Below are 24,147 nucleotides of genomic sequence, written 5' to 3'. Positions count from 1 at the left end.
GACTTGGCGACACCTCGCCTCATCCTGAGTGTAACGCGTCAAATGGCAGATCCGTTACAGGGTTTAGTTTAGGAATAATCATCACGGCTTGATAAAATGGATTTTATTTAGAGACTGGGCCTCATCATCCAATCTAGGGTCGGAATTTAAAATGGGATGAACTAATAGGCCCTCCGAGTATAAGATCCTGGAGCTTGTCGATGCCTGCACGATGGCCCAGCTTGCAGCATTTTGGTATTTGCCCCTTTCGAAACCCTTGAGGCCTCATCCTCGCGGAGAGCCGCAGTGGCTGATGCAACCTGCGCTGTAGTGCTATTGCTTCCTTTCTTTGGCTGTCTCACAGCATCGAAAGACATCCCTTAATAGGTAAGTGAGATGTCAATTCTAAAGTATGGCGAAACTCCTAACCGCGGCTTGTAGATCATCCTCGACTCTCTGCTTCGCTCATTCTCCTTATAACGGGAATTGCTTCATTCGCCGTCAGTTTCTTCTCTGTGTGGCTGCCAGGCGCCAATGGGAGATTCGGTAAGACAGCGACTCATCGTTCAGACGGTAGCCTCATCGCTAATTCTTCCATCCCAGATGACGAGCTAAGCAGCGCCCCCTTCCTCAGGGGCACCCAGAGCAATCTGCCAAAACGGCCACGCCGTTATTTCCTCCCTGTTCTTATATTTGCCATCGTTTTGAGGCTCGAGTTGTTCCACCGAGTTGCCTATGACCTCCAGTGCTCAGCTCCAGACATCGAGGTATGCCAAGCTTCCCCTTCGTGACAGCTCAATAGACCGTGTGTCTCATGATAGATCGAACGCAGAGCTTCTTGCCCGTGATCATTCTTTTCTACGAACTTCTGCCCGGACGGAAGTCTAGACAAGAGGCAAATGAGCCCGACGACTTTCCGAAGACACTGTTCGAGGACTTCTTGGACTGGCTGAAGAGCTTTAAGCACTCTAGACCCATCTTGGTCATCAGCACTCTAGCTTTTACCTATGGCGCCCACTTGATCTCGAAGCGAAACCTCAGGTCGACTTTCTTTTGCTCCGGTCTTGACAGCGGCTCCCTTATTGTTGCGCTGCAATGGCTCGGGTTATTCCTGGATGCCACCATCGCCATCCTGCTTTGGCGGATTCTCGCCTGGGCTCGAACAACCAGGAGCCGGCTGAAAACCCTCAGCGGCATTTTTGTGTCCTCATCTCTGATCATGGGGTTCCTGTCCCTGACACTGGGTCTGTTCGGGCCGTCGAATACCACCGCCCACCATTACAAGGCCCCTGACTCGCTGTATGTCTTCGACATATTTGCAGATGGGTTCATCTTCTCCGTCTTCTGCATCTCGTCAGGTTTCATCATGTGTGAACAGGGTCCCGCAAAATTCGTTGCTACTCTTGTTTTCATGTCTGGTTTGCTGGCCACGACCCAGAGGACGCTGCTTATTGGAACTTGGGAGAATATATGGCGATTAGAAACCAACATTGCGCTGTCTCTGCTCTGCCTCGGTTTCGTCTTCTTTGCCTACACCATCGGGCTTCGGTCGGTTGCGTTCGTGGGGCGCGTATTCCTCGTTGGGCTCCTACTCATCCTTGTTATAGCCTCCGCCATATTCTCCCTAGTGAAGAAGCCGTCGCTCGATAGCCACCCGCTGGAGAGACTTATCTACGACAGACGCGTGGAGGCAGATCGATGGCTGGTCCATGCAGCCGTGAGCAAGACGCTGAAAGTTGCCGTGCAAGAATACAAGGAGCGAAACCATGGCCGCGACCCTCCACCAAAGTTCGACACCTGGTACAGATTTGCCGCTGAACGGAACTCGCCCATTATCGATCACTTTGCGCAGATTAGCAGCGATACCCTCCCGTTTTGGGCCTTTCCACCCGAGGAGATCCGGCAAGCCGTCGCTTTGGTTGCCTCACAGCCGGATATCGCACTCGTCAAAGTTCAAAATGGCGTCGCCTCGCACAAGCAGCCTGAAGACTCGCCCCACCACTCCGTGCTGGATAACCTCGTTGGCATGATCAGTACCTTTGGCAGGCATCTGCCGAACATGGAGATTGCAGTTAATCTGAATGAAAGACCGAGAGTCCTTGCCCCGTGGATCGGCACGCATAGGTTGGGCGAAACCGGGAAGCACCACGGTTTGAGAAAGCTCATCTCTCGAGGGTCTGAAGCGCCACCGTCTGTCGAGGATACCCAACCTGGGGCATCACCAAGGGGAGAAGTACCACTCGTCGACTATACGGGCTCCACCTCTGTACGAACCTTCCGGCAAATGACCGCCTTGACTTGCCCCCCGGGGTCGAGAGCAAGATCTGGCGTCCATTGGAATATCCGAGACTTCTGCTCAGTCTGTGCTAAGCCACAGTCACAAGGGCAGTTTCTCAAAGGGTGGGACGCCGCTCAGGACCTTTGCCACCAGCCAGATATCTATCGTCTCCATGCTTTCCATGCTTCTCCCCCGGACCTGATGCCCCTCCAACATCTCCTGCCCGTCTTTAGCAGATCCAAGACTAGCAGCTATAGCGATATCCTCATACCTCTGGCCCGACCGAACGACACCGTCGTGGCGGACGATGCGGGAGCCGATTTTACCATGAAGTCAGACAGATTGTACTGGCGGGGAAGCGTCGGTGCGCGAGGTCTCAGCAACGAGCTGCTTCATGGAGGGCACCAGGAGCGACTAGTCCATCTCATCAACAACTCGTCCGCATCAGACAAGGTAATGCTTCTACTGTCCACGAAAGAGAACAAGGACCGGTTCGCCTACGAATCGGTTCCCGCTTCGGAAGTGAACAAGGCCCTCCCCATCGACGTCGGCATCCAGGACTACGGAGCCTGCAGCAGCAGCACTGAGGCGACCTGCGAGGCGGCCCAGCACGAACTGGGCCTCAAGCCGGAAGCGAGACCGCTCGGGAACAGATACGTCCTCCTCACGGACAGCGACGACGGTCCGCCGGCCGGCCTCGTGCCGGCGCTGCGCTCGACGAGCGTGCCGTTTGTGACGTCCGTGTTCAGGGAGTGGCATGCAGAGCGCGTGATGCCTTGGGTGCACTTTGTGCCCGTCGACCTACGGTACCACGCGCTCCACAGCACCCTGGCGTACTTCACCGGGTTGAAGGGCAGGGGGGCGGTCAACGGCCGGGACCCCGAGATGGATGCTAGGATTGAAGATGCCAGGTGGATCGCGGACCAGGGGAGGCGGTGGGCTGCTAGGGCTCTACGACGGGAGGACATGGAGGTCTATCTATTCCGGCTGCTGCTGGAATGGGGTAGGTTGATAGACGACGATAGGGACAAGATCGGGTTTCAACTTGGGTAGGGTAGCAATGATCTGTAAACTCAGTGACAGCATCAGCAGCATTTGTATATATTTTTATTTTCCTGCCGCTTCTGTACAGAGATCTCACCAACTTCGGTTCATATCAATCTTGGTCACCGCGCCAGTAACCATAGAGCGACCCTACCTACACCTTCTCCTGGAGAAGTGGGTGCTCCCCCCACCCCATATACCTCGTCTGGATCTGCATGCTCTCCAAAACCCGCCCTTTCATATCATCACCCTCGATGTCCTGCCCGTGGAAGGCCCCGTGCGTGCTCCGGAACTCGTACCTCCCCAAGATCCCCCACATCCTCGCCAGCTCGTCGGCACTCAGGGGGATAAAGTTCGGGATGCTCCACATGAATGCGAACGTGTTCATCCCCGCAGGTCGCGCCCTCGCCTCCCCGGCGGCGTTGGTCGTCCAGCCGCCCATCCCCGCGAACGTCGTCAGCAGCGTGTCGGCGACCAGCAGGCTGCTGCTGCTGCTGCCCCCGCCGACCAGCAGAACCAGGCTGCCCGGGAAGTGGCCCCCAAGCTTGACGGCCACGACGCCCGTCTCGGCGCCGCCCCGGCCCGGGATGGACGTCTCGACGGCGTCGAGCGACACCTGCCGCGGGCTCCGGATCGCCGCCCACGACCGGTCCTCCGCCGCCAGGTACACGGGGCAGTCGAAGGCGGCGGCCCAGTCGGCGTGCGTGGAGTAGTAGTGCGGGTGCGAGATGACGATGCCGGAGAGGCCGCCGCGGGAGGTGATCTCGGCGACGGTGGCGTCGTCCAGGAGGGTCAGGCAGTCCCAGAGGATGTTGCCGCCGGGGGTCTCGATCAGGATGGCGCGCTGGCCGATGGCGAGCTTGGGCTGCGTCACGATGCTGGTCAGGCGCCGCCCCGCGCCCCCGCCGCCGGTGCCGATGGAGTGGAACTCGTTGCGGTGCCCGGCGGCTCGGATGTCGGCCAGCGTGGTGAAGGACTGGCCCGCCGGCGGGGTGTACTGGCGGGGGTCGTCACAGATGAAGCAGGTCTTGACGGCAGTGCGGTCGGCCGTGGGGAACTGGGTCCCGCAGGCCGTGCAGACGAGCCACGTCTCGGTGGATTTGAGGTCGTACGGCATTGTGAATTGTCTGGCTGTGTGTAGATGGATACCTGGGCTAGATTCTACTGCCTCTGGAGGAGGTTACGACTCTGTCCACATGCAGGATATATATAATGGAGTTCCTGGCTGAACTACTGAACAAAGCCCAAAGTTGTTCGGACCAGCTGATGATCGACCTATACCTCCTAAGTCCAACCCTCTCAGCCACGTCGGGTAAGCGGGGGAACGACGAGGCGAAAGCACAGCTGAAGATGGACTGCCTGCCCTAAATAGCCTATGTTGCGAGAACGAGACTAACTACCTTCCAGGTTGGGCTTAGAGGCGGTAGAGAGTTAAGACTCATCTACCAATGATTCCCCAGTATCTCTCATCTTGCCAGATGCCCCTTATTCCAACTTGAACGAAGGGGTTTTCGAATTGAGTCAAGTCACAGGATTCTTGATGGCTGCCCCAGCACGAGGAGTTGACTAGGTACGTAGTACGTGATCTGTGCAGGAAGGAAACTTACCCCAAAATAGCCTAGTGACATTTCCGATAAGAAATACGATAAGGCTACGCCCCACCCCCGAGAGGAAAAAAAAGTTTTGACTTTGAAGCAGCAATACCTACTTGGTGCCAACACTTGTGCAGTCGAGCCAGCCATTGATTGAGCGATACCCGGCTGCCATGGCTCAAACAAAGAAGAACGCGAAGGCGACCAAGAAGTTTGAGCAGAAGCACCTGAAAGGGGTTCTCGAGAGGAGGAAATCCACGGCGAAAATCAAGCAGCGCATGCAAATCAAGGATAAGAAGAAGACGAAGCGATCCCAAGATGACCAGTTCTTCAAAGGCGCGAAGGGGGAGGGAGCTGCTCCCGCAGCGGGTAGGAAGAATAACGGTGCCAAGGCTAGCGAGATGAGCGTCGATGATTTCTTCAAGGGCGGTTTCGAGATCCTCGACGGTGAAAAGCCCGAGACGAAGGCAGCAGGCAAACTCGGCAAACGGAAGCGGGACGGAGCACCTGCCGCGAAGGCAGAGAAATCAGAGGACGATTCCGACTCGGAGGCCGAACAGCAGCCAGAGGCCAGCGACAGCGACCTGGAATCGGACAATGGCGACGAGGAGGATGCCGGCATGAGCAAGGCGGCCATGGATGCGCTCGCCAAAGACGACCCGGACTTCTACAAGTTCTTGCAGGAGAATGACCCCGAGGCCCTAGACTTCGACGAGGATGCAGACCTTGCCGAGATCGATGAGCTCAGCGGCGGTGAAGAGGAGGAACAGCCCAAGAAGAAGAGGAAGAAGGGAGCGGCGTCCGCCGAAGAAGGCGACGACTCAGTCGAGGGTTTGATAAAAGGCAACGAACTCACCAAGGAACTGGTTGCAAAATGGAAGGAGTCCATGGCTGAAACCCATTCTTTGAGAGCTTCCCGCCAGGTCGTATTGGCTTTCCGGTCCGCCGCGCACCTCAACGAGGACGACGACAAGCCGCAGCGCTATTCCATCTCGGATCCCGAGGTCTTCCACGATATCCTCGTCGTCGCTCTCAAGCAGATCCCAGAGGTTCTCCAGCACCACCTTCCCGTCAAAGAATCAGCCGCTGGAAAGGTCTACGTCTCTGTCGACACCAAGAAGTTCAAGACTCTCTCTATCCTGATGAAGAGCTACACGGCCTCCATCATCCACCTCCTCGGAACATTGTCCGACGACGCAACGCTCAAGCTGACGTTATCGGCGTTGACCCCGTTGTTGCCTTACCTCCTATCTTTTAGGAAGCTGCTGAAATCACTTATCAAGACCGTGGTGGCCTTTTGGTCTCAGTCGGCGAGCAGCGAAACGATAAAAATCACGGCTTTCCTTGTCCTCCGGCGACTGATGGTGATCGGGGATAAGGGCATTAGAGAATCCGTTCTCAGGGCGGCGTATCAAGGCCTTCTTCAGGGGTGTCGCGTCACAAATGTCAACACAGTACGAGGCATCAACCTCATGAAGAACTCGGCTGCCGAGCTCTGGGGAATCGACCAGGCTATCGGCTACACGACCGCCTTCAGTTTCATCCGCCAACTCGCGATTCACCTGCGCAACAGCATCGTGCACAACAAGAACGACTCGTACAGGAAGGTCTACAACTGGCAATATGTCCATTCTCTCGACTTCTGGTCCTGCGTGCTCTCGGAACACTGCAGCCCGCTGAAGGAAGCCGAAGCCGGCAAGGAAAGCCAGCTCAAGCTGCTGATATACCCGCTCGTCCAAGTCACCCTGGGGGCGATGCGTCTCATCCCTACGGCAATGTACTTCCCGCTGCGGTTCCAGCTCATCCGCTCTCTCCTCCGGCTCTCCCGCTCGACGGGGACATACATCCCCCTCGCATCCGTCCTCCTCGAGGTGCTGAACTCGGCCGAGATGAAGAAGCCGCCAAAGTCGTCGACGCTGAAGCAGCTGGACTTCAACGTCGCCTACAAGGCCCCGAAGTCGTACCTCAGGACGCGCGTGTACCAGGACGGCGTGGGCGACCAGGTCGTCGAGCTCCTGTCCGAGTACTTCGTCCTGTGGTCGACCAACATCGCGTTCCCCGAGTTCGCCCTGCCCGTGACGGTCATGCTGAAGCGCTGGATGAAGGACGCACGGAGCAGGTCCGCGGGCAACAAGAACGGCAAGCTGGTCTCGAGCCTCGTGCTGCTGGTGCAGAAGCTCGAGGCCAACGCCAAGTTCATCGAGGAGAGGCGGGCCCGCGTCGACTTTGCGCCCAGGGACAGGAACCAGGTGGACGCCTTCCTCAAGGACTTTGAGTGGGAGAAGACGCCGCTTGGCGCATTCGTCGTGTCCCAGCGGACGTTGAGGGCAGAGAAGCAGAAGATGATGGAGGATGCGCGGAAGGAGGACGAGAGGAAACGGAAGGAAGACGAGCGGGAGCAGTTGAACGGCAACGGTGGGGAGGCAGACGAGGAAGAGAATAGGGGGAGCGACGAAGAGGAGATCGACATTGAAGATGATGAGGATGAGGATGATGAGGAGGATAGCGATGAGTAACGTACGACTTTGTGTGCACCGGGTGGCTGCGCATATCCGGTGACGGTTGCATGTGCAAAATTCACGTTGGAGCCTCGACTGCACTACTCCTTTCATAGATAGGTAGGGTAGGTACTCTATAGGCTCAGGTTAAAAAGGAACTCGCGACTAAAACAAACTGATCCTAATCCTCCATGGGTATTGGCTCCATATACGCAAACTCATCCTCATCGTTATCAACCAGCTTGATCCGCCAGCCATCTTCATCTTCGCTGCTATCCCCGTGGCCATCGTCATTCTGGACCTTCTCAGCCGATGCAGCGGCCGACGACGGCCCGGACTCATCTGTGATTGCTTTGCTGGAGGCTGGAGAGCTTTCCTGGGCCGGCGCTGGTGGCGGCTTCCCCATTGCCAAATCCCGGACCGAGCCGCTGTACTTGATGTTCGGTCCCTCCATCACGAATTTGGAGTCGCCTCTAGATTCTACGGAATGTTGTGTTTCGCGGTAAGGAGGCGGGCTCGGCTCCTGCGATGGCCCGGCTTGGACCCCCAAGGGGTCAAAAGTCGCATCGAGGGCCTGGGGTTTGGACCGGGTGAGCACTGTTTGCATCTTCCTGCCATAGTCTTTCGGCCTGGGAAATGGCGCAGCTTCCTTTTCCTGCTCCCGCGTGGTCGGCTGGGGCTGTGGAGGTTCGGCGATGGCCAAGTCGCCCAAGTCGATGAGCGTGCCGACTTGGCTCCGATCCGAGTCCTCAAGGCTGATCTCGTTGGTCTCCTTCTCGATAGGCCCGTCGGATCCGTTGATATTGGGAAATCCGCATCGAACCAGAATCTTGCCTACCAACTCCGGATACCGTAGATGGCCCTGGACCTCCTGGCTCAGATCGAGGTTCTCCACACCCTCGATGTCCTTGATCTCCTGTAGCCCGGCGATGCCCAGCTGGATGCTGGTCGCGCGGTAGAGGAAAGCCAGGATGTAGTCACTGTCCGAGTATACGTTATACATCTTCCCCGAGACGACGCTCCGCATCATTTGCCAGTGACTCCGGTTGGAAGGAACAGGAGCGCCGATGAAGACGACATTCTCAACCAGGCCGAACGCCTGCCGAGCAGCCAACGATTTAAGACACGAGTAGATGACTCTCGCCCCAAGGGAGTAGCCGATCAATGTCACCGGCCTCTCGCCTTGAACCTTGTTGATCAGAGCGTCGGCCAAGACCTTGCCCGCCTTCTCGGACCTGTTGCGAGCGAGGTTGAAGGGATTATCGACGAATGTAGCCGCCTTCAGCAGATATGCCGGCCACAGTGCTGACCACAGAGTCGCCAGAACGGTCCTCTTGAGGATCTCAACTTTCACGACAGACCAGGCGGTGGACGACACAAGGCCTTCGAGGGACTTACCCAGAGTCAGGAGCCGATCCATCTCGTACCTCAGCGCGAACACTTCGGAGTCGTCCCCGAGGAATCGCCACGGCTTTGTCACGTCTTCTTTCGACGTGAGCCAGCCGTTTATGCCAATGATGACCCTCAAGCGCCTCAACTCCTTGTCGCCCTTCTTGCACTCCTTACCCCACTCGTCCGTCAGAGGGAGGAAGCGGAAGTCTTCCACTTCGCGGGCGTACTGATCCACCATCTCGCCCTGTAGAGAGGATTAGCGCCCGGCTCGAGCCTCCCCGTTATCCGCAGGGGCAAACGCTGGGGGGGATTCGCCAACTCACCGTCATCCGGGCCCCAAAAGCCCCAAAAAGGGTTCCCACCAGGGCACCATTCATCCAGAAGATGCCCAGGAAACTGGCAACCCCCCCGAGACCAACGGTACCCATGAGCCCGCCGATAGCGCCAGCCACGACCGGCGCAGCCAGCCCCCCAGTGACGCCGATGAGGGCTGCGCCCGCCACGGACGCCAGGCCGACCTTCCAGAAGCGGCTACTCTGGTTCTCCTGCTTGCGCTTCTGCGCCTCCGCGTCCGCGGACATGGCCTGCTGTTGTTGCTGTTGCTGCGCGGCCTCGGACGTGGACGTCTCGACCAGCGACCGCGCGATCTCCGTCTCCTCGCGTACCAGCGCCGCGAGCGGCAGCTCCAGGGCGGACGCGAGGTACACGGCCAGCGTCCTCGAGTCGGCAGAGTAGTCGCCGCCGGACAGGAGCAGGAGCAGCACGGCGCAGAGGGCCTCCCTCCGGTCCTCGGCGGGGATCGTCGTCAGGCGCGTCGGGATCGGGTGGTACAGGAGCTGCAGGGCCACGGCTTCGGCGTCGCCGTCGGGGACGCGCCCCGGCCCCGGCCCCGGTCCGCCGAAGTCGATCAGGTCCTCCCCCGCGCCGGGCCGCTCGGCGCGGGCGGCGGCGATGCGGTCCGACCGCCTGCGGCGCTCGTCGGCGATCTTCTGGTCGTCAGGCGCGGCGAGAATCTCCTTCAGCTTGGATAGCACGCCCTTGCGCCAGGCGTCGAAGTGCGCGAGGGCCGCGCGCCGGAGCCGCGCCAGCTCCGGGCTCGGCGGGGCGGCCGCGGCCGCCGCCGTTGCCGCCGGCGGGGACGTGGGTGCGTCGCTGGCGGGGTGGGCAAAGAGCGGGGCGTCGCCGGGGCGGCGGGCGGCCGCGGCGTCGGACGGTCCTCCCTCTGGGCGTGGCAGCTCGAGCTGCGAGCGCATGTAGGCTGTGATCTCATCGGCTAGATTGTACAGGGCCTTGCGGCGGGCGGGGTTGAGCACGACCAGCAATTGGCGCGGGTCCGATGTTAACGGAGCCATGACGGGGGTTTTCTGCGTTAGTTGGCCCACATTGGATGAGCTGATTCGTGTGATGTGTAAAGAGAAAGCATTGCTAGACTGGGTGGATGGGAATGAATGGATGCTCTAGGCTGCTGCGCTGGGTGTGAAAAGCGGTGCTGGGGTCCGGCTCCTACTTCGTACTCGTATCTGCGGCGAGGCGGTACGGTCTGTGCTCACCCCAAGCTCGGACTCCCGTCTTCATATGAATGGTGGACTACATTGAAATTATTACCTTGGGCTGCCCGGCGCCGGGCATCGTTGCGGGGCCGGGACGCTGACAGTTACCCTAGCACTACGGAGGAAGTGCCGGCCTGCAACGGCCCGCTGCTGATACTGCTTCATTTCGGAACTTGCGGCTGCGATATGGGTCACGCGTGCCAAGAAGGCACGGCCAGCTGAAATCTGCTGACAGAGAGGGCAACATTGCACGTGCCGACATGGGGCACTCGCAGAAGTGGCCGAGTGCCCATGATCGAGTTGGAGGTCAGCTGAGAATGAGGCGAGAACGGGAAAGCGAAAGCACAAAGGTTGCGTAATTACGAATACACTAGGTACGCGGAAGGGCTCAGAAGTAATCCGTACGAGTCCTTTTATGCCAGTGTTGACTCGAAACCCGGCCGTTCCGAGCGACAAGAATAAGATCATCCTGTCTAGGCAAGGGGGCTGGGGCTGACGTCAACCAGTCATATCCTGGCCCAAGTCCCAAGCGGAGCCTCAGCGGCCAGATTCAGGCCCCAAAAGGTCTCAGATGGGTGCACAAATAGTACCACGGCTTAGGGTCAACCGACCTTGACCTGCGCCACACGCTGGATCACTGATCACTCCAGTCTCGAATGGAGCAATGAGGTTAGGAATTTCCCGACGGATGTCTTATTGATTGCTATATCTTTCTAAAGGTTCTCCCATCTCCACTCCTTCTCCCGTCAGATGCGACCGACCTCTTCCCCTTTCCCCACGGTCACAAGCAGGTGTCTGGCTTGGTTGACGTTGTTGACGTTGTTATCAATTGAATTAGTCTGACGTAGTCGTCAAACATCCTTCCCACTTCACTATGTTGCTTCACGCTCTTATACCTCTCTCCCTCTTGCAAGCTGTGCTTGCTTCTGCCGGTCTATCCGACCTGACGGCAAGGTCATCGTCTCTGTCTTCCGGAAAACAAGTGGCAGTAGACATCGCCTACTATGCCCACCGCGCGCTACCCAACACCCCCAGCGGCGACTACGCTCCGGCCATAGTATCATGCCCGTCCGCGCGACCCACGGTCCGGGCCGCGTCGGCGCTGTCTCGGAACGAGACGGAGTGGCTACCGCTGCGGCGCAATCGCACGGTGGCCCCCATGATCGACTTTTTGAAGAGGGCAAACATCCCAGACTTTGACGTCGAGTCCTACATCAACAAGGCCGCGTCGTCCAACATCTCGGCGCTGCCCAACATCGCCATCGCCGTCTCCGGCGGCGGCTACCGGGCCCTGATGAACGGCGCCGGGTTCCTCAAGGCCGCGGATAGCCGGACTCCCGGGTCGACCGACAGTGGGGGCATCGGCGGGCTGTTGCAGTCGGCCACCTACCTTGCCGGCCTTTCCGGTGGCGGCTGGCTGGTCGGCAGCATATTCGCCAACAACTTCTCAAGCGTGGAGAGTCTGCAGCTGGACCCCCACGTATGGCAATTCAGCAGCTCCATCTTCCAGGGCCCCAAGGAGAGTGGCATTAGCCTCTTCAATACGGCCGCATACTGGGGCGACGTTGCCGACCAGGTGTCGAGCAAAGCCGACGCCGGCTTCGAGACCAGTATCACCGACTACTGGGGCCGCGCCCTGAGCTACCAGCTGGTGAACGACACGGATGGCGGGCCAGCGTACACCTTCTCTAGCATTGCCCTGACGCCCGACTTTGAACAGGGCCAGACCCCGTTCCCTATCCTGGTGGCCGACGGGCGGGCGCCGGGTGAGTTCATCGTCTCCCTGAACGCGACCAACTTCGAATTCAACCCGTTCGAGATGGGCAGCTTCGACCCCACCGTGTTCGGATTCGTGCCGACGCGGTACCTCGCGTCGAATTTCAGTGGCGGGAAGATTCCGTCCTCGGGCCACTGCGTCGAGGGCTTCGACCAGTTCGGCTTCGTCATGGGCACGTCGAGCTCGCTGTTCAACCAGTTCCTCCTCCAGAACCTCTCGTCGCTGGACATCCCCCGCCCCGTGGTGTCGACCATCGAGGCGGTGCTCAAGGTCCTCGGCCGCGACAACAACGACATCGCCCAGTACCTGCCCAACCCCTTCCTCGACTGGAACAACGACACAAACCCGTACTCCTCCTCGCTTGAGCTCTCCCTCGTCGACGGCGGCGAGGACCTGCAGAACATCCCCCTGACGCCGCTCGTCCAGCCCATCCGCCACGTCGACGTCATCTTCGCCGTCGACTCGTCCGCCGACACGCAGTACAACTGGCCCAACGCCACCGCCCTGCGCGCCACCTACGAGCGCTCCCTCTCCCCAATGGCCAACGGCACGGCCTTCCCGGCCATCCCCGACGCCAACACCTTCGTCAACCTCGGCCTCAACAACCGCCCCACCTTCTTCGGCTGCGACGCCTCCAACTTCACCGCCGACCGTCCCGTCCCGCCGCTGATCGTCTACCTCCCCAACGCGCCCTACACCTCCCTCAGCAACGTCTCGACCTTCGACCCCTCGTACCCGCGCGCCCAGCGCGACGACATCATCCTCAACGCCTACAACGCCGCCACCCAGGGCAACGGCACCCTCGACGCCGACTGGCCGTCCTGCCTCGCCTGCGCCGCCCTGAGCCGCGGCCTGGCCCGCGCGGGGACGCCGGTCCCGGCCCGCTGCGCCGACTGCTTCGCCCGGTACTGCTGGAACGGCACGCTCGACGCGAGGGAGCCCGCGGGCGCCTACGAGCCGCCTTTTAAGATTGGGGATCGGACTACTAGTTCCAAGTCGGGGGCGGCGGGAGCGGGGGAGGGGGGTATGGGTCGCCTGGTGTTGGGGCTGGTCGTTGGGGTGGTTGCTTGGTTGTTTGTATGATGTGGTGCTTGTGCAATGTGGAACATGTGTTGGGCGGTTTGCATTTTTACTCTGTGGTATAGGGGCTCACTGTATTTATTTAGATGGTTGTGTCATGTCACTACCTGGAATAATTAGGGGGGGCTAGGGGTTTTTATTTTGGGTTGTTTGGGCGTGTTGAGTCAACAAAAAACAATGGGTTAGATAGGAGCCATGGAATTACGGCACATCGGCGGTCAAGACGGCAGCAACGCAGTATGTATAACATGCCAGAGATTCGGTGTTGCACTCTGAGAAAAAGAGGGGAAGAGGGGGGTCTTTCATTTTCGTAACGTAACGCAATGCTAGACATGTCTATTTCCCATCCATCATCATCTTGGGGCCTAATGGTCTGCCGCTATCCGCTCCGTTCCCGTGGGATAATGTCCCACGTTCGCTAGGCCGCCTTCCCCTTAGCAAGTGGTATCATATGTGCTCGTCATGAATATCGCCTTGAAAGCGTCTTGTTTCCCCCGATAGGAGAAGGTTGGTCATCGAATCATCGTCTGCGATTCATTTCGTCGTAGATTTGAGTGACAGAACTTTGGAACCTGTTCCTCCTTTTTGGCGGCTTTTCTTTTCGTGTCTTTTCTCCTTTTTTTTGTGGGCTTTTGGTTTTGTCTGTTGCGGACGAGTGGCACCCTGATGACCCCCGGCATCAGGCAGCCAAGACTCGTCAGGTCCAAGAAATTAATGTTGTCGAACTCGTTACGTTGGGGGTAAATAAACGTGTGTGCCCGACTGGGGGGACCGATGACAAAGGTCATCGTAACGTATTGTTGCGGTAGGGGCCTTCCACCTTGACGTCTCTGATTCCTTCCGGCATGGTCCGAAGCCATTCCGACCAGGCCTCCGCGTTGAAGTTGCTGTCGTCCGTCAACCGGAAGCTGAAGTTCAGCTGAGGGCCGCTCTGCACGGCATCCAACACGAAGGGCGCGAGGCCTCTGTGGATTGGTGCCAAGAGAATCGACGGAAGCCGACTATCGCCACTTATCTGCACATGCAGAGGGGAAGGGAAGCTGGTGAGCACCTCCTTCTCCGGCTGTCTATCCTGAATCATCTTCGGGTAGGAGGACAGCAGTTTGGCATGAAGCTCTGCAGCAGACAGAGGGTTCATGAACTTTTGGCTGGCTCTCGTGTGCATCAGGTCGGCCAAGGTGCGTGTGAAGGAGCCGCGATCGAGCAACTTGGCATGGTCTTCGCTAGCTGATGCGGCGATCAACTCGAGAACACCTTGTTTGCGCACGAGTTTTGACGATGGATAGTAAGCAGCATCCATGATGATGAGCGTGTCCGAGCACGCATCTTCCAGTATCTGCTGGATACCGCTCCACCTGATGGGCGATGCCGTTTCGGGATTTCTCGAGCTGTGAGGGAGTGTCAGATCAGGGACGACAGCAAGGAGGGGGAGAAGGGGGGGGAAACAGTGCTGACCTTGCCAATATCATCTCTCGGTTGGCATCGAGATAGCTGTGTCCGTTGTAATAAACAATCTTCAAGACGTCTCGCTGATCGTGATAGTCGATGAACTCGTTTATCTCGCGTGACAGCCACCTCCACGAGCTCTTGCAATTGGAGGACGATGGGATGGACTTGATTTTGAACGTATAGCGGTAGGACGACTCGAGCACGTTGGCCAGGTCGCTAATGGCGGCCCGGACGCTCTGATCGTCGTCGTCCTGCCAATGCAGCAGCAGGGCTTGCACCGTGGCATACCGGCTGCCATAAGGATCGGATACGATCCTGGCAGCCACGCCCTGGAGGTCAGTCTTCAGGCTGTCAATGCCCGGCAGGGACGTGACGGATGCAGGCTTGTCTAGCCGCGGGCCTGACGGCAGAGGGGTCCGGATGCGCGTCTCGCTTAGAGGCGGACGGCCGGGCTGCTGCGCGGGCGAAGCGTCTAGGTCCATTTCCTGAGGGTCATGGTAGACGGTTTTGGCGCTCATCGGTGCAGGGCTGAGGCGGCCAGACACCGGAACAAGCTCCTGCACGTTTGGGCTGTGAGACCGGTACTTTCGGGCGGCATCTTCCCAGGTCATGTTGTGGTGATTGGGGTGGCACTAGGGGGTGGTGAGCAAATAAATTCCACCTCAACAGAAAACGGATTGGACTTACGGCAACTCTCCTGCGTCGGCAATCGGAGCAAGCTCCCAGCTTGCGGATTAGAGCGGCTCGTTCCCTCTGGACGGCGGACAGCGGGCCGGTTCGCCGCCGACTAGCCCGGCGGTTTGCTGCAGCATCTGCTCCGTCCTTAACAGAGAAGACAGCTTGGGTGGTGAAACTGGGCGACGCCTCAAGGTTTCCGTACACAGTAGGGGCAGTCTCGCCGGATGTGCCAGTTGCCAGGGTTGCGGTTGTTGCGATGGTGGAGGTGGACGAAGTCGTGTCCTTCCTCACCGGCGGGGAGGACGGTGAGCCGGGGCCATGAGAGTCACGGGGCGAGTGTGATGCAGGGCTCGCGGACGGATTATGGCCGGGTCGAGACTCATTGGTGCTAGGCGGGGCCTCGGCCAGGCTCGGGGCTGGATGCATCCTTTGACTCGGAAGTCTTCAGGGGTGCCGCAATCCCATGATCGAGGTCAAAACGGCCGGGACAGCCTCAAGACCCTGCTCAAAAGCCCCTGGCGATAAGTGGGAGAGCTGCAGTCGCGTCGGAGGCCAGCTGCGAAGCCAATCGAGGACCAAGCCGACAAGCAAAAAAAAAGGAAAAAAGTGGATTGAACACCTGTTCGGTGAGGAAAGGTGTACAGGAGGTCAGAAGGGAAGGGCCGAGGATTTAAAGAGGCAAGGGCCGCACCGGGGAAGGCAATAGGACTCGAGGTGTGCGGTGGTTTCACACAGAAAAAAGAGAAAAAGATAGTAAAAAAGTTGACCGCCCACTCGTACCGAGTGCCGAGGACGGAGGAATAGCGCGCCAACGGTCTGGGTGGTCTGGTGTCAGTCGAAGCTCGTCTGGTGCACCCCCAAAATCGCAAATCGTGACCCCCGAACCGAACTTATTGCTGCGACCCGGCGGCTGGCGGGGGAAAAATAAAATAAAATGGTGCAGGTAGGTACATACAAGGACCGAAAAAGCACGGGTCAGTAGCACTGGTCCTGGCAATTGGTCCTGGGGACCCTGTCTAAGTAGGTAAAAAAAAAAAAAGATTAATTTTTAATGGGAAAAAAAGAAACAAAAAATGCTGATGCTCGATCACGCTGGCACGGACCACAAGGGTCGTTTTGTGGAGAACAGATGTGTCCCTGTCAGGGGATGAATGGGATCTAGAAGGCGAGGACGGGAGTGACTGAATGACTGAACTGACTCAAAGGTCGGTCAGTCCGGGATATGTAGGCAGATAATGTGTGAATCACGGCGGCACGCCCGCACAGCAGCGTGGGAAAGGTGTGGAGCAGACACGAATGAACATGGAGACATGGACATGGTTGAGGGGAAGGCATTGATTGAGGAACTTGAGACGCCGGGCTGGCGAGTGAGAAAATTGGGGGGAAAATTGGACTGACAACCTACTGCATAGTATTTTTGAGTCGCGCGCGATAGGCTCAGGCTCTGCCTGAACTTGGGCAAGGGGGCTGCAACTCACTACTGAGAGCTGGTGTCATTTGTCGACCCAGATATGTGGGCAGCAAACACGTGGTCCCTGCAATTCTACCCGCTTGGCTTTTCTCCGCCAGTCCCTCCATGCCACCTCACTGTCGACCGTTTGGCTCACTTTTCGAGCGCTGCCCATTGAAGTCCAATCCGGTCCAATCTGGCCTGTCTCGCACATAGACCACATAGATGCCGCACTCTCTGGGCCGTCCTCAGCGCTGGTTCCCCAGTGAGCCCGCCCTAAGACCATGTTGGCGACGTCCAATGATGGCCTTCACCGAATCATGCCGCCAGCCTCACCGCACCTGACAATCCGATAGGCCACTTACAGGCAGATCCACAGAGGGACCCCTCTCTTGCGTTCCTTTTTCTTCACGGTCAAGCAAGCGAAGCGCGATGGGAGACAGGAAAAGTGCACAAATCTGTCTCGCCCTGACAACCCGATGAGACCGTGCCAGGAGCCTCACTGGGAGTAGTTGGTTCTGTTGTTGCTGGGCAGGTATCTTCTAAGTTCTGGAGCATGTCTCGCTCACTAATAGCACTGAACATGCCCTCTTCCTTCAGAACCTCGCACCTCACCACGCCAGTATTACGATGGTCTTCGACCACGAAAACGGTGAAGGTGGAGGAAATGATGAGCGTCTCGGTGACCGCTTCTTGCCGCTTTGTCACACCAACCTTCCTGCGACTCCTTCCCCATGAGTCGAGGGCCGGCTGCAGTGTCTCCGTGGCTGCCCCACACTTGAGGCTCGGGATATCTTGATTTGCTCATCCCGCTTAGCCCTTGGAAGTTTGGGGGACCAAGTTGGGGTGGGGAACGCGGGAGCATCATTTGCTGATCTGCCCAGCCGTTTACCGACGGAATAAGAAGTGCGCTTCCGCTTCCGCTTCCGCCTCTCCTTCCGCTTCCACGTGCTCCCCTTCCTACCTCGTACCAGAATCTACCAACGATTGACAGAAGTTTTTCCTGCGCCAGACTTTGTCTAATAATAAACAAGTTCCATTACCATACCGCGTGAGGGGGGTCCTTCGGAAGGATGTGGAGAGGGTGTGGGTTGGGAAAAGCGCGGTTGTTCAGAAAAATGCAAGTAGTAGGATAGTGTGAGCCAGGCAGCTTGAAAATGTAATTACAAGGCAAACCCCTTGCAAATGGAATCACACCCTTACCCTCACAGCCTCTTAGTACAGGTTTGGTTTGGAAGTCATGCCCAAGTATAGCTATTCCTTCGGTGGCAATAGCCTGTAGTATGGATTCCAGGTAGGTTACCGTATTTCTATTGATGCGATAGGTGTATTGATGCCATTTCTGCTTGGAATTCCTAGTTAATTAACTAGCTGTTCATCCAAAACGCTGTTGAGTCTAAAATGCAATTAGGCAATATTGTACCATATAAGCCAGGATACAAAGACATTCTATGTAGTACATTTCCATAGCCTAGTTAGTACATAGTATAGTTAAAATTTTGAGGTTCCAAGTTCAACTCCCACCTGTGACATTAAAAAATAAAAATCCTGAAAAAAAATCTCAGTTGTTCCTTCTGTCTAAAAAAACTCACCTTCCTAAATTGGAATAAAAATTAATTAATTTTTTTAATTTTTTTTTTTTTTAGTTTGCCTATTAAGGACTTTCTTGCTAACAGGACTTTCATGCTAGCAGGACTTTCTTGGGAACAAGAAGTTTTCCAAACTACATATCCGGTTTCAAAGATAAGCTTCATTTAACTAGGATAATCTAACCAATGTACCATCAACATACATGCATATAAGAAAGCACCTTGGCAATGTGAAAGTCTCTCAACACTATCTCTACACCCACTCGAAGGACCCCCCTCGCGCGCTATGGTATTTCTGTTCCACTCTGTCTCAGGCTTGCTTACCCCCACGCCTGCCCCATCTCATGCATTGCTGCCTGTGATATACCTATGTGTATGAACGCCTATCGACTGGCGCTGGAGGAGAGGGCACCACAGCCAACCACCGGTCTCAAACACCCCCCCTACAAGTTCCAGCCTCTATATCACCTTGCATAACCACCTATACCTACAAGTCATCCCGAATTGCCGCCCAACCTGCATTTGGGCTAGGTAGGTGCCTCCCTCCCTTTGATACATGAGAAGAGAAATTACCTGGTCCTTATATTCGGCTGGCCGGTCCAATCAGGACCAAGTGCCTACGCAGTAACCCTAACCCTGATTTCTAGGATCATCCCATCTACGACTTGCCTGATACCTAGGTACCTACCTAGGCAACCCCTTGACAAACCTGGTCTGAACATGGGTTGACCTTGGGCCAACAAACAGCTGGGTAGTTCGCTGGTGTGTTTGCTCTGAAGCGCGTTCTGTCACGTGGGTCTGCAGCTGAGTTGTCACATATCAGCCGTTTTCCTTCATCCTCCGTGATTCCTTCCCGTCGATTATTGGAGAGAACTGCAGTGATTAGGTATCAACGGCAGCAGAGTGTGAGGCATTTCTTATGAGCACCACCAGCCTGATTGAGCCCACCACCAGTGTGTATGATAATGACCAGCTAGCTGTATACGACAGGTCTCGTGCATCATCACTGATCGCCCTACAGGCAGCACGCACACCATCCGAGGTTAAAATTGTCCTGGTTCATGCTGGTGCGGGTCCCCAGTTCACGCTGCGAGTTCGTAAGAAAGGCGCGAATCAAGCTGCTTGCTCTAGCTGAATCCCCTACCAACACGAGCTCGGCATGGCAAGCTCTCCCATCTCCCAACCACTCCCGAGACGCACATTGACAGATGGCCCCTGTCTCCGTAACTCTGCTGTAAAAATCCACGGCACGAAGATCGCAAACCCCCTGTTTACAAGCCGAACGAGCTGTGCTTTGCTAATGCGAAGTCTCCGGGCTTTCTCCATTCTCCATGTGTTAATTATACCCGAGAACCTTGGGCATACTATGGCACCTACACTTACACTGCTTCCACTCTTCACCCGGGTCTAACACTCCAACCAACCTGACCATAACCGTCGAGCTTCCCACCTTCCGAGCCAGCTGCCGCCCCATCGCTGGCACCAAAGAGATCGTGGGCCTGTTCCAGCACCCGTCCAACTCGCGGTACCCAGCACCCTTGCTAGCAGCCCTCCCTGCTTTCGAAACCATTGCTTTGGTTCCGACCGCGAAGTTGAACGGGGGCATGATTACGTGGATCGACTCGGAGCGGTTCGCTGTGCGTGAGGTCTACCCATCTCTGGACATGGCCAGACAGCCGGCCTCGATAATATAGGGGCGTGCGTCATGGGATGAATGTGACCTCACGTCCTCCCCCTGCTGGGGGTATAGGCGGAGCGCCATCGTCCAGCTGTGAGCTAGGACAGGAAGCGACCTCGACTCGGAATATCCCCCGTAAATGGGAGAAGAATACGATGTTTTGCGTCTGGCAGCGCCTCCCTTATATTGAGACGGACCGGTAAGAGCAGTTCTCGAGTCAGGGGAGGAGGAAGCGGAAGCGTTGAAGGCATTGTCTCCAACCGAGAGTATATTCCCCGTGCTCGGGGAACTGATATGGCAAGAAATTATTCCAACTAGGAAGCCATCGCAGTGCCATCCTAACTTCCTATAGTATAGCAGCCCCAAGTCTTCGTAGAATACCACCAATGAAGTCGATGAGAGGAGAGACAATCTTGTACCTGAATACAAACAAGCCTAGCGGTGAGAGGTTTCGTGAATCCGTAAAATCACACTAACAACACCCCCCCTAAGATTGCTGAAATCGAGACAATATCGGTGTATCCCATGCCCTTGAACTGTGATCCAGCACCCAAACGGTCAACGGGATCCTCTTCCCCATTACAACAGGTGGAGGTCGACCTCTGCTCTACCATTCACTGTCTTCCCACACATACTTGATTTCCTTCGCCTGCCCGTGGGCGCTAGACACCACAAACGAGCAGCTCGCCACCACCAGCCGCATCCAGACCTCAAACTCCTCGCGGTCCCGGGGGGCATACACCAACACATAACTCCACGGCAGCCACCCCCTCACACCACTCATGGGATGCCTCAATCCCCACCCCTTCCTCAGAACCTCCGCCGCATCCGCCGGGCTGAGCGTAACATGCGTGCTCCCCTCATCATGCACATGCACAATCTCCCCCTTCGTCATCCCCAAGAACCCCGGCACGGAACCCCGGCGGCGGCCCGGCGCCCCACGCAGCCACAGCGCCGGCATCCACGCCCCCTCGAGCCCCGACGGCGCAACCTCCAGCACCCCCTGATTCTCCCCCGCAACGGCCCCCACGAACGCCTCCATGCGCGCCCTCGTCTCCGCGCCCGCCCGCTCCGTGACCTGCCTCTGCGGCGCGACGTATCCCGGAACCACGGGCGGGCCGCCCCTCCTCTCGGGCAGCGGCGATGATGATCCGAGGAACGAGCTGCCGGTCAGCGGGCCCGACGCGGCCAGCACGGGCGGGCGGGAGTAGTGGGACGCGTCGGAGAGGTCGGAGCGGGCGAAGGGGCGAAGACAGGCCTGTGCTAGCCAGCCGGCTAGGTTGTGGGGGATGCCGCCTGGGCCGAGGGCGATGAAGCCGTTGTAGGAGCGGATGGCGCGGGCGAGGAGGGGGGGCAGGAGGAGGATGGTTAGGGCTGTTGCGGTTGCGGCTAGGGTGGTGCGGGTGGAGGGGTGTTGGAGGTTGGGGAGGTAGGATTGGAGGGCGGGGAGGGGCATTTTTGTTGTTGTTGTTGTTATGGTTTGATGGGTTTGTAAGAAATGAGATGGGGTTGGGGTGTGATGGAGATGGAGAGTTGAGGGTGTTGGGAGAGTGAGAGTTGAGGGTGTTGGGAGAGGGAGAGTAACCATGCAGGGTTGAACTGGCTGACTCAATGCCGGGATGAGGAGGATGCTGGCTTCAACACGATCAACAGAATCTATCTTTTGGATGGCAGATTGTAGTTGGATTGTCAGGTCTTATATCAACTATCCAGTGACGTGGGCTGATCTCATGACATCAGCTGATAGCACGCCGTGCCCCTTGAATTAAACTGTGCCTCTCGCTATGCAAGAATTTGACGAATTCAAACCTTCTTCCTTTGCACGGTTGAAATAAACAGTGTTGGCCTTCTTATGAATGACTGAGCAAGGCGGAACTATGCCTTTTAAAGTATGGTTGTTTAACAAGTTGAAGTCTTCTCGGGCTGTGCCGTCACGATAGAGAGTACCTAGGTACCTACCTAGATACCTAGCTTATGTCACCAGGGGCATGCATGTACGTACTTCAGTGTTGCTTCAGCCATAAGATCTACAACCTATTCTAAACAGCCACACTTCTATCAACAGGGGTCAATCAATACCTCATCCGGCAGTTGATAACCCACGAAAGACATGTGAACCAACTTATGAAGCACCACCCCCTAATAACCCGAAGAACGCCAGTGGCAAGGGAGAAGATAAGCAAGGGCTCACGAGACCCCCCAAACCCCCCACAATCCAATTTATGTCGGCTTCGGCGCGAACCCGAGCTGACTGTTTCCGCCGTGGAACACGACGAACTGCGCCTTGAGGAAGATATCCCCGTAGATGGCAAACGGCAAGCCGTTGGCGGCCTGGATGCCGCCGAAGCAGTACGTGGCCGTGGCGAAGTCGTCCGAGTCGGCCGGCGCGTAGTTGATGATGGGGCCTGGGATGACCGCCTTGTAGGTGCCGATGTTGAGCGTGAAGTCGGGCAGCTTCTCCGTGCACAGGTACACGAAGCCGCCGACGCTCGCGCTGAACGCCGCCGACGGGATATCGGCGTAGTAGGCCTCGACGATGGGCGTCGGCAGCAGAAGCAGGGTAGTGCCCGTGTCGGCGATGGCCTCGTGCGGCATCGCCACCGCCGCCTTGCTGCCGACTGCAAAGCCGCCCGCAGAGAACTGCCAGAACCCTTGGGTGCTGTTGACGTTGACGAAGGCGATCTCGCCGCTGAACTCGGTCTGATCGATGAATCCGAAGTTGTAGTTGCCAGCTAAGCAAAACCGTCAGTGCGCTGTCCCAGACTTGGCATGGGGATGTTTGGGGGAGTGTTTGGGGCCCAGATTTCTTACCCTCGCCCTGCTTCAGGTTCGCGGAAAAGAGAGGCATCGCCAAATTCTCCATCGCATTGTCAAAGAAGGTCTTCTGCTGGTTTGGAGTCACTTGATTGATGTGGCTGAAAGCGAGGCCCAGCAAGCCAGAAGACGCTGTGTCATTCATGAACGAAGCCGAGACTCGCTGCGCGGACTCGACAGCCTGGTTTGCAACCGTGATCTCCCCGACGCTGACGGTGTCCATGTAGACAGTTCCGGCCGAGTTGCTGCCGTCGCCGTATCGGATGCTCCAGGTTGAGCCGTTGAGAAGCTTGGAGGTTGTGCTCGCCTCTATATCGTACAGCTTCTGGCCGTTCCTCTGGTTCACCGGCGTCTCCGAACTGAAGACCCACAGGTCCGAGGAACCGGTATCGAAATTGAGCATGAGCTTCTGAGGCGGGGTGCCTATGTGGACCTCGGCCAGATATTCGCTGTCGAAGAGCTCGGGAATAGCCGAGACCTCGCCTGCCCAACGTTAGATAGTCACTCTCGAGTCTGCCGCGATTTACCTGCCTTGGCCAGCGTCGGCAGTGTCATTTCCACCGAATGTCCCGTTGCCCGCTCCGCCGAGTCTCGGGACGGAAACGCCGAGCTCGGACAGAATCTCCTGGAGCAGTTGAAGAAGGTCACTCGGGATTGGCACGCCGAACTTCTGATATGCCTTGGCAAGCGCCCTGGGTCCCCGATGAAGCGTCCTATAGTTCTGGTTGGGTACCTGGGAGATCTTGAAGCTGGCACCACCAAGAACAGCAACCTCAAGAGCCGCGAGGTTGCCCCTCTGCCTGGGGGCCGCAGCAACCAGGCCGGCAGCGACAGCGGCAAAGACGGAGAACTTCATGATGTATGGGACGGGGTAAGACGAAGGTAAGACGAGGGTAAGACGAGGCGGCCACCGATGATGCCTAGAGGCGGATGGGGGGGTAAACACAACTTCCTGGAAAGGAAGGGAACGTGCAAGTATATATTCAAGAAGGGAAGTTGCAACAGTTGATAGAAACAGCAGAACTAGAGGAAGACGAACGGACGAGGAAGAGAAGCCAAGACATGGAATCGGAGAGGGAAGTAGACAAGCTTTTGCCAACTGATCTCCTCTCCTGCATTGTCCTAATTGAGTACCTTGTTTCACTGTGGCAGATCTGCCTGTTGGGCAAATGAGCCTATCACAGGATGCACAACGCTGGGGGGATTCTTTAACAGAGGCAGCCAAGCATTGCGTTTGACGAAACTGGCGATCATGGTGGAAGAGCCAAGACCGAGCAACTAACAGTATCGGCATTTGCA

At 57.2% G+C, this 24,147-nt stretch overlaps 8 protein-coding genes across 8 annotated transcripts; 3 read left to right on the top strand and 5 right to left on the bottom strand.

Annotated features, from left to right (window-relative positions):
* The first annotated feature begins 43 nt into the window (after window positions 1-43).
* On the top strand, window positions 44-3,430 carry QBC33DRAFT_539077 (glycosyltransferase family 90 protein). The gene is made up of 5 exons (XM_060427955.1): window positions 44-234; window positions 311-366; window positions 421-525; window positions 583-746; window positions 812-3,430. The coding sequence occupies exons 1-5, from the start codon at window positions 212-214 to the stop codon at window positions 3,308-3,310; spliced, it is 2,847 nt and encodes a 948-aa protein (XP_060283281.1). The 5' UTR covers window positions 44-211; the 3' UTR covers window positions 3,311-3,430.
* On the bottom strand, window positions 3,292-4,841 carry QBC33DRAFT_539076 (putative metallo-beta-lactamase family protein). The gene has a single exon (XM_060427954.1). The coding sequence runs from the start codon at window positions 4,416-4,418 to the stop codon at window positions 3,456-3,458; it is 963 nt and encodes a 320-aa protein (XP_060283280.1). The 5' UTR covers window positions 4,419-4,841; the 3' UTR covers window positions 3,292-3,455.
* QBC33DRAFT_76208 (putative nucleolar complex protein 2 protein) lies at window positions 4,720-7,491 on the top strand. The gene is made up of 2 exons (XM_060433049.1): window positions 4,720-4,871; window positions 4,919-7,491. Exon 2 carries the CDS (start codon window positions 5,067-5,069, stop codon window positions 7,407-7,409), a length of 2,343 nt encoding a protein of 780 aa, XP_060283279.1. The 5' UTR covers window positions 4,720-4,871; window positions 4,919-5,066; the 3' UTR covers window positions 7,410-7,491.
* QBC33DRAFT_539071 (uncharacterized protein) lies at window positions 7,209-9,672 on the bottom strand. The gene is made up of 2 exons (XM_060427953.1): window positions 9,107-9,672; window positions 7,209-9,027 (listed from the first exon to the last, which is right to left on the bottom strand). The coding sequence occupies exons 1-2, from the start codon at window positions 9,362-9,364 to the stop codon at window positions 7,573-7,575; spliced, it is 1,713 nt and encodes a 570-aa protein (XP_060283278.1). The 5' UTR covers window positions 9,365-9,672; the 3' UTR covers window positions 7,209-7,572.
* A 1,241-nt stretch (window positions 9,673-10,913) lies between these two features.
* QBC33DRAFT_492196 (lysophospholipase) lies at window positions 10,914-13,522 on the top strand. The gene has a single exon (XM_060425492.1). It carries the CDS (start codon window positions 11,208-11,210, stop codon window positions 13,191-13,193), a length of 1,986 nt encoding a protein of 661 aa, XP_060283277.1. The 5' UTR covers window positions 10,914-11,207; the 3' UTR covers window positions 13,194-13,522.
* Window positions 13,523-13,974: 452 nt separating this feature from the next.
* Window positions 13,975-15,743, bottom strand: QBC33DRAFT_578392 (uncharacterized protein; the record flags this gene model as incomplete). The annotated part of the gene is made up of 3 exons (XM_060431059.1): window positions 13,975-14,578; window positions 14,646-15,271; window positions 15,327-15,743. The coding sequence occupies 3 exons, from the start codon at window positions 15,741-15,743 to the stop codon at window positions 13,975-13,977; spliced, it is 1,647 nt and encodes a 548-aa protein (XP_060283276.1).
* A 4,898-nt stretch (window positions 15,744-20,641) lies between these two features.
* Window positions 20,642-21,490, bottom strand: QBC33DRAFT_559189 (uncharacterized protein; the record flags this gene model as incomplete). Its single annotated transcript, XM_060429946.1, has 1 exon — window positions 20,642-21,490. One exon carries the CDS (start codon window positions 21,488-21,490, stop codon window positions 20,642-20,644), a length of 849 nt encoding a protein of 282 aa, XP_060283275.1.
* Window positions 21,491-22,254: 764 nt separating this feature from the next.
* Window positions 22,255-23,704, bottom strand: QBC33DRAFT_559188 (aspartic peptidase domain-containing protein; the record flags this gene model as incomplete). The annotated part of the gene is made up of 3 exons (XM_060429945.1): window positions 22,255-22,766; window positions 22,846-23,331; window positions 23,380-23,704. 3 exons carry the CDS (start codon window positions 23,702-23,704, stop codon window positions 22,255-22,257), a joined length of 1,323 nt encoding a protein of 440 aa, XP_060283274.1.
* Between the last annotated feature and the right edge of the window lie 443 nt (window positions 23,705-24,147).

The sequence above is a fragment of the Phialemonium atrogriseum genome (genome assembly GCF_030411735.1).
Source record: "Phialemonium atrogriseum strain 8032-3 unplaced genomic scaffold QBC33scaffold_13, whole genome shotgun sequence".
NCBI classification, from domain to species: Eukaryota; Fungi; Ascomycota; class Sordariomycetes; order Cephalothecales; family Cephalothecaceae; genus Phialemonium; species Phialemonium atrogriseum.
This window is presented reverse-complemented; position numbering and strand designations above follow the sequence as displayed.

Excerpts from the sequence above, each read along its gene's own strand:
- QBC33DRAFT_539071 (XM_060427953.1), bottom strand. The coding sequence starts at position 9,364 with ATGTCCGCGGACGCGGAGGCGCAGAAGCGCAAGCAGGAGAACCAGAGT. Across the intron at positions 9,028-9,106 it reads CTTTTGGGGCCCGGATGACG|GGCGAGATGGTGGATCAGTA; the intron begins GTGAGTTGGCGA and ends TCCTCTCTACAG.
- QBC33DRAFT_492196 (XM_060425492.1), top strand. The coding sequence starts at position 11,208 with ATGTTGCTTCACGCTCTTATACCTCTCTCCCTCTTGCAAGCTGTGCTT.
- QBC33DRAFT_76208 (XM_060433049.1), top strand. The coding sequence starts at position 5,067 with ATGGCTCAAACAAAGAAGAACGCGAAGGCGACCAAGAAGTTTGAGCAG.
- QBC33DRAFT_539077 (XM_060427955.1), top strand. The coding sequence starts at position 212 with ATGGCCCAGCTTGCAGCATTTTG. Across the intron at positions 526-582 it reads AGGCGCCAATGGGAGATTCG|ATGACGAGCTAAGCAGCGCC; the intron begins GTAAGACAGCGA and ends CTTCCATCCCAG. Across the intron at positions 747-811 it reads GCTCAGCTCCAGACATCGAG|AGCTTCTTGCCCGTGATCAT; the intron begins GTATGCCAAGCT and ends GATCGAACGCAG.
- QBC33DRAFT_539076 (XM_060427954.1), bottom strand. The coding sequence starts at position 4,418 with ATGCCGTACGACCTCAAATCCACCGAGACGTGGCTCGTCTGCACGGCC.